Consider the following 7,149-nt stretch of genomic DNA (forward strand, 5'->3'; position numbering starts at 1 on the left):
AGGACACTCTGTTGTATGATGTGGAGGACTATAATGGATTCTTGTGGATGTGCTCAATAGCCAACTTTTGGAGAGGTCATTGATGCTATTCAAGTTGATGGAACAACTCCTTCATTGACAATCCCATAGTAATCGTTGCATTCAGGTTACCTCCAAGAGATCCTAAAGGTCCTTTTAGGATGCCATTAATAGATAGATTCAAGGATATGGGAACTGTGGTTATGGGAAAAACAGAGTCAGGCACTATAAGGCAAGGAGACAGCTTAACTATAATGCCAAATAAGGTTCACGAGAAAGTTGTAGTTGTTTATCGTGAAAGTGATGAAATAAAGTATGCAAGACCTGGAGAAAATTTTAGGGTCAAATTATCTGGTGTTGAAGAAGATGACATCTCTACAGGTTTTGTTTTGTCTTCCATTTCAAATCCAATTCAAGCAGTGCTGGAGTTTGAGGCTCAGTTACAGATATTAGAACTACTGGAACATAAAGCAATATTTACTGTTGGTTATAAAGCTGTACTGCATATTCATTCTGTTGTTGAGGAATGTGAGATAATGGAGCTGTTAGAGCAGATGGATACAAGGATGAAAAAGCCAATGAAAAAGAAATGTCTTTTTGTTAAGACTGGAGCAGTTGTGTTGTGTCGCATTCAGGTAAATGACACTATCTGACGGAAATTCACTGAGACTATCCCTCGACAATTATTCCATATGCACTAATAGAATGAGTGGGGCCTCGAGGGATTCTTTAATTCATCTTTCTGCACAGATTATGTGAGGCAACCCGTGAAATCGTTTCGATTTTTAGATGCAAGGTGAACATGATGTCAGTAATCTTTATGACCAGAACTGTCTTCAAATGAAGAATAATGCAAGGGATAAATTGCCCTTTTTATGAACTAATGGAGGAATTGCATCATGCCCTTATATTGACCCCCGTATTACCTTAGTATCACGGCTTCCCCGACACTCAACTCAACTGGAGATCAGGTCTACTGCATCCCATTCTTTTACTAGTTGGCCCTTTATTCGCTACAGGCGAGGCGAGGCTTGTCTTGGATTGGTCTAAAAAATGGCGTTTCCCTATTTGGAAGCTGTTGTTGGTTTCATGATCTTCATGTACTTCATTGAGACATACCTTGACTTGAGGCAACATACGTCACTTAAGCTTCCTTATCTGCCTAAGCCTTTAAAAGGAGTGGTGAGTCAGGATAAGTTTGAAAAATCTCGAGCTTACAGCATTGATAAAAGCCGCTTCCACTTTGTTCACGTAGCAGTGACCATCATAGGAGATTCAACAATTTTACTTCTTCGAGCATTACCATCCCTTTGGCAGAAATGAGAAGTTGTAGTTGCAAACTTGGGCTTAGATCCTCATAATGAAATCATTCATACACTCATATGTTTAGCAGCTGTTACTCTTTGGTCTCAGTTGATAGATCTGCCTTTTTCACTGTATTCAACTTTTGTCATTGAGGCTCGGCATGGATTCAATAAACAAACGATTTGGCTTTTTCTCAGAGATATGGTTGTGGGTCTGGGCTTTTCAGTTTTACTTGGGCCACCAATTGTTTCAGCAATAATCATAATTGTGCAGAAAGGAGGTCAATATTTAGCAATATACCTTTGGGCCTTCATGCTTATACTGTCACTAGTGATGATGTCTTTATATTCTATTCTTATAGCTCCTCTCTTCAACAAGTTCACTCCTCTTCCGGAAGGGGAACTTAGGTTGAATATTGAAAGGCTAGCATCATCTCTAAAGTTTCCATTGAAGAAGCTATTTGTGATTGATGGTTCAACAAGATCGACACATAGCAACGCATACATGTATGGATTTTACAAGAACAAGCGTATAGTGATATATGACACCTCGATTCAGCAGTGCAAAAATGAGGAGGAAATGTTCTCCAGATTTCCCGCCGGCTCCTTATTTTCCACCTGATCAACACAGACAATTTCAAAGTTTTGGGTTGAAACCGTGTTTTTGGAATCACACAGCAGTTTTGTAGCGCGCTACGAAACTGCTGAAGATGATTAATGTACAGCAGTTTCGTAGCACGCTGCGAAACTGCTGAAGCTACACAATCTAATCTCAGTCAACTGGTTTTGAAATACAAGCGGGAATTTTGAAAAGGGGTATGTCTACAAGGAATCATCTGAAGCCATCAGCTTTCAACAAGATCAAGACAGCTTGCAAGAACTTTTTCCTACACATATGAAAATGGTGGACAGCGTATTAAGGACGTGGCATTTTGTCATATCATAAAAGAATTGAAGCATGCATCAGACAGCTTGATTGCGTTTTCTCTTTGTTTTTTTAAAATAGTGGATGACACATCATCAATACAGCCTACAGCACATCAAAAACATGGCAGCGTTCCATACCTTGGATTATTAAAGACTAAGAAACATGTTGTTATATATTTGAGCAAATTAATGGAAACAAAAGCCGAAAAGCAGGGGACATCTCCTAATACTACAGGGCAGTAAAGGATTCAGCGTTCAAGGTCAATAAGGCGTATTTAACATCCAGCTCAGCCAAATCTAAAGAAGACCAGGTGTCAAAGAACAAGAACCATTGTAATCAAGGCTATTATTAGCATAACACGGTGTTAGAGTCCTACTAGATTTAGATCTCTTTAGAACTCCAGTTAGCCCTTATTGTATTTAATAGTTTGTTGTAAAGCAGATAGGTGTCATCATAGGCAGAATTCGAGTTCCCCTCATGTGGGAGGAGGAAGCTCGAAGTAGTTAGAATAAGGATTTTCTATATATAGCTGGAACATCTATGTAATGAGGGTTGGATATTTTATAAAAATAGAGTGTTGTTTTGGCTTATGTAAAGAACAAAGTTCAGTAATATAAGTTATATGCTTTTCTTCTCAGGATTCATACAGCATTTCCATGTTCAAGATGTGTTATTTTACTTTGTCCTTCATGTCTTTTTTCAGTTGCTTAGATGAGTAATCACTCAGAATTCACTTATGCTGCTTTGACTTCTTGTACTCATCTATGAACTGTGGTTTTATAAAAGTTGTATTTTGAACATTTAAATGTCACATGCCCTGACTTCTATGTTAAAGCAATATCATTATTTACTGAGGTTTGATTGACTCCATAAGCCCAATGGAAACTTATGTAATGTTTGTCCAGCCTTCATATTTGTTTCAAGAGAGTTAGTCATCTTATTAATAGTCAAAATCAATAACCCTTTGAGAGAGCCCTCTCAGGCTAAGGAGGCTAAGCCTTAGTCAAAAGATTGGTCTGAAATAGTTGCTTGAAGTCTTCCTGGTCAGCAGCCTTCCAGGGCCTGATTTTGAGATAACATTTTGGTGCGTCTGCCGGGAGCCTGAAGATTACTCATTCCCGAAATTATGAAGCTGAACTTCTGAAGGTAGCAGGAGCTCAGAAGGTTTTCGAGGCTGCAATCTACCTTGGCGACTCCATTGTTGAAGAATTCAAAATTCATACATTCATGGTGATTCCACTGGAGTTATGAAGGACCCAAATGCTACCATTCTTATTTCGTGGTATGCATGCATAAATTTTTCAGGAATTCATGGTTTCCCAAATCATTTTCCCAAGGATGTATATTTTCTAAGGAATGGTCCAAAATTCAACGGAGAAGATTTGAGTTTAACTTTGAAGCATATATCAGATTTCTGTGATTTTACCGAGCTTCTTAGAGTTAAACATGAGGATGTTTGCATTATGTTGTTCTATGATTCATTTCAAAGGAAATGTAAACAGTGGGTTGAAAGCTTTCCTACCAAATCCATTAAGTCATTTGAAGACTTTTGGTTTATGTTTTTGGAGGAATGGATAGATAGATCAGATGTGGTGGCAAACTCTCCTTCAATTCAAGGTTTCAAACAATGGAATAATGATCATAGTAATGGAGAAACAAATGAAAATTTTTCTTTATCCTTGTTCTCGTATCTAAAATCATTTGAGTGTAAGGCAGAGGATAAGATGAAATTTCTGGATGAAGTTGCTGAGGACATTGAGAAAGACATTGAAGGTTTAGAAGGTCAGATTCAGGCATATAGTCTTCATAATCATGATCATTATTTTCAGAAGGTTTTTATGATAGAACACAAGGAGAGAGTGTTGCTTCCTTTCTCTTTTACAATTGAGGAAGAGTACACTGTTGTTGAAGATCAGTTTGCACAGCCAGAAAGTTACAAGAATCATCAAGCTGATCATGAATTATGGGATCCTATAGCTGAATACATGGAAGAGTTTTACTCTCCAGTGTTTCAGCTTTTCTATGAAGATCAGAGGCAATTTCAGTGGCAGTGGTCATCAAAATATCATAGTGGCTCTGAACTCCGATGCAGTAAAAAAACTCCAATATCAGATAAGACAAATGATTGGCTACATTGGAAATCTCACATTGATTGAGCTGAAAGAAGTTTGAAATGGATAGGTTAGGTAGGTAGGAAAATGCAAATAAGCTCAAGGTTGACTGAGCATTTTTTTTTTTAGTAGATGTAGATTCCTTTCTCCTACAGTGATCATCAAGCTTAAGCCCGAGGTGAAGGCCCAAGAAGCTTGAAGGGGATGTTTGTCAAGAAAATCCATGTTTGTTATAAAAAGGACAAAGCACTGGACCTACTAGTTCTTAGTGTACCACAAGGGCACACTATCCCAAGTGGAGCCACTGTTATCACTGAAGAAAAATGTTTTAAATCCTGAACATTCATTTTTTAAAAAATTTCTCAAAGGGTTCTTGTGGATGGAAGTCCCGTGTTTCTTCTCTATCAGAGCTGGATTGAGATTAAAAACACAGTGCATACTTCTGTCATAGGAGACCGAACGCACTCTCAAACAAAGGATATCTATGCAATATTAGAGAAGTTGTCTAGGGATGCAGGATATGTGCCTATAAAGGACACTATGTTGTATGATGTGGAGGACTATAATGGATTCTTGTGGATGTGCTCAATAGCCAACTTTTGGAGAGGTCATTGATGCTATTCAAGTTGATGGAACAACTCCTTCATTGACAATCCCATAGTAATCGTTGCATTCAGGTTACCTCCAAGAGATCCTAAAGGTCCTTTCAGGATGCCATTAATAGATAGATTCAAGGATATGGGAACTGTGGTTATGGGAAAAACAGAGTCAGGCACTGTAAGGCAAGGAGACAGCTTAACTATAACGCCAAATAAGGTTCACGAGAAAGTTGTAGCTGTTTATCGTGAAAGTGATGAAATAAAGTATGCAAGGCCTGGAGAAAATGTTAGGGTGAAATTATCTGGTGTTGAAGAAGATGACATCTCTACAGGCTTTGTTTTGTCTTCCATTTCAAATCCAATTCAAGCAGTGCTGGAGTTTGAGGCTCAGTTACAGATATTAGAACTACTGGAACATAAAGCAATATTTACTGCTGGTTATAAAGCTGTACTGCATATTCATTCTGTTGTTGAGGAATGTGAGATAATGGAGCTGTTAGAGCAGATGGATCCAAGGATGAAAAAGCCAATGAAAAATAAATGTCTTTTTGTTAAGACTGGAGCAGTTGTGTTGTGTCGAATTCAGGTAAATGACACTATCTGTGTTGAGAAGTTCTCTGATTTTCCTCAACTTGGAAGGTTCACACTTCGGGATGAAGGTAAAACAGTCACAATTGGAGAAGTTGTGAAGCTCCTGAATAACATGAATAACTGACGGAAATTCACTGAGACTATCCCTCGACAATTATTCCATATGCACTAATAGAATGAGTGGGGCCTCGAGGGATTCTTTAATTCATCTTTCTGCACAGATTATGTGAGGCAACCCGTGAAATCGTTTCGATTTTTAGATGCAAGGTGAACATGATGTCAGTAATCTTTATGACCAGAACTGTCTTCAAATGAAGAATAATGCAAGGGAGAAATTGCCCTTTTTATGAACTAATGGAGGAATTGCATCATGCCCTTATATTGACCCCCGTATTACCTTAGTATCACGGCTTCCCCGGCACTCAACTCAACTGGAGATCAGGTCTACTGCATCCCATTCGTTTACTAGTTGGCCCTTTATTCGCTACAGGCGAGGTGAGGCTTGTCTTGGATTGGTCTAAAAAATGGCGTTTCCCTATTTGGAAGCTGTTGTTGGTTTCATGATCTTCATGTACTTCATTGAGACATACCTTGACTTGAGGCAACATACGTCACTTAAGCTTCCTTATCTGCCTAAGCCTTTAAAAGGAATGGTGAGTCAGGATAAGTTTGAAAAATCTCGAGCTTACAGCATTGATAAAAGCCGCTTCCACTTTGTTCACGCAGCAGTGACCATCATAGGAGATTCAGCAATTTTACTTCTTCGAGCATTACCATCCCTTTGGCAGAAATCAGAAGTTGTAGTTGCAAACTTGGGCTTAGATCCTCATAATGAAATCATTCATACACTCATATGTTTAGCAGCTGTTACTCTTTGGTCTCAGTTGATAGATCTGCCTTTTTCACTGTATTCAACTTTTGTCATTGAGGCTCGGCATGGATTCAATAAACAAACGATTTGGCTTTTTCTCAGAGATATGGTTGTGGGTCTGGGCTTTTCAGTTTTACTTGGGCCACCAATTGTTTCAGCAATAATCATAATTGTGCAGAAAGGAGGTCAATATTTAGCAATATACCTTTGGGCCTTCATGCTTATACTGTCACTAGTGATGATGTCTTTATATTCTATTCTTATAGCTCCTCTCTTCAACAAGTTCACTCCTCTTCCGGAAGGGGAACTTAGGTTGAATATTGAAAGGCTAGCATCATCTCTAAAGTTTCCGTTGAAGAAGCTATTTGTGATTGATGGTTCAACAAGATCGACACACAGCAACGCATACATGTATGGATTTTACAATAACAAGCGTATAGTGATATATGACACCTCGATTCAGCAGTGCAAAAATGAGGAGGAAATGTTCTCCAGATTGCCCGCCGGCTCCTTATTTTCCACCTGATCAACACAGACAATTTCAAAGTTTTGGGTTGAAACTGTGTTTTTGGAATCACACAGCAGTTTCGTAGCGCGCTACGAAACTGCTGAAGATGATTAATGTACAGCAGTTTCGTAGCACGCTGCGAAACTGTTGAAGCTACACAATCCAATCTCAGTCAACTGGTTTTGAAATACAAGCGGGAATTTTGAAAAGGGTATGTCT

At 38.7% G+C, this 7,149-nt stretch overlaps 2 protein-coding genes and 2 pseudogenes across 2 annotated transcripts; all 4 read left to right on the forward strand.

The window, feature by feature from the left end:
* The first annotated feature begins 206 nt into the window (after positions 1-206).
* Positions 207-897, forward strand: LOC149167476 (uncharacterized). Its single transcript, XM_089430497.1, has 2 exons — positions 207-653; positions 808-897. The coding sequence occupies exons 1-2, from the start codon at positions 207-209 to the stop codon at positions 895-897; spliced, it is 537 nt and encodes a 178-aa protein (XP_089286623.1).
* Positions 898-1,041: 144 nt separating this feature from the next.
* On the forward strand, positions 1,042-1,944 carry LOC149167477 (CAAX prenyl protease 1 homolog pseudogene; annotated as a pseudogene).
* A 3,155-nt stretch (positions 1,945-5,099) lies between these two features.
* On the forward strand, positions 5,100-5,675 carry LOC149167478 (uncharacterized). The gene has a single exon (XM_089430498.1). It carries the CDS (start codon positions 5,100-5,102, stop codon positions 5,673-5,675), a length of 576 nt encoding a protein of 191 aa, XP_089286624.1.
* A 370-nt stretch (positions 5,676-6,045) lies between these two features.
* LOC149167479 (CAAX prenyl protease 1 homolog pseudogene) lies at positions 6,046-6,948 on the forward strand (annotated as a pseudogene).
* The last annotated feature ends 201 nt before the right edge of the window (positions 6,949-7,149 follow it).

This window comes from Pinus tabuliformis, chromosome 5_1 (assembly GCF_031772625.1).
Source record: "Pinus tabuliformis cultivar Carrire ecotype Pingquan chromosome 5_1, CPIR1, whole genome shotgun sequence".
Classification (NCBI taxonomy): Eukaryota; Viridiplantae; Streptophyta; class Pinopsida; order Pinales; family Pinaceae; genus Pinus; species Pinus tabuliformis.

Coding starts and splice junctions, on each gene's coding strand:
- LOC149167478 (XM_089430498.1), top strand. CDS start 5,100: ATGGGAACTGTGGTTATGGGAAAAACAGAGTCAGGCACTGTAAGGCAA.
- LOC149167476 (XM_089430497.1), top strand. CDS start 207: ATGGGAACTGTGGTTATGGGAAAAACAGAGTCAGGCACTATAAGGCAA. Junction 654..807: donor TTGTGTTGTGTCGCATTCAG/GTAAATGACACT, acceptor TTCGATTTTTAG/ATGCAAGGTGAACATGATGT.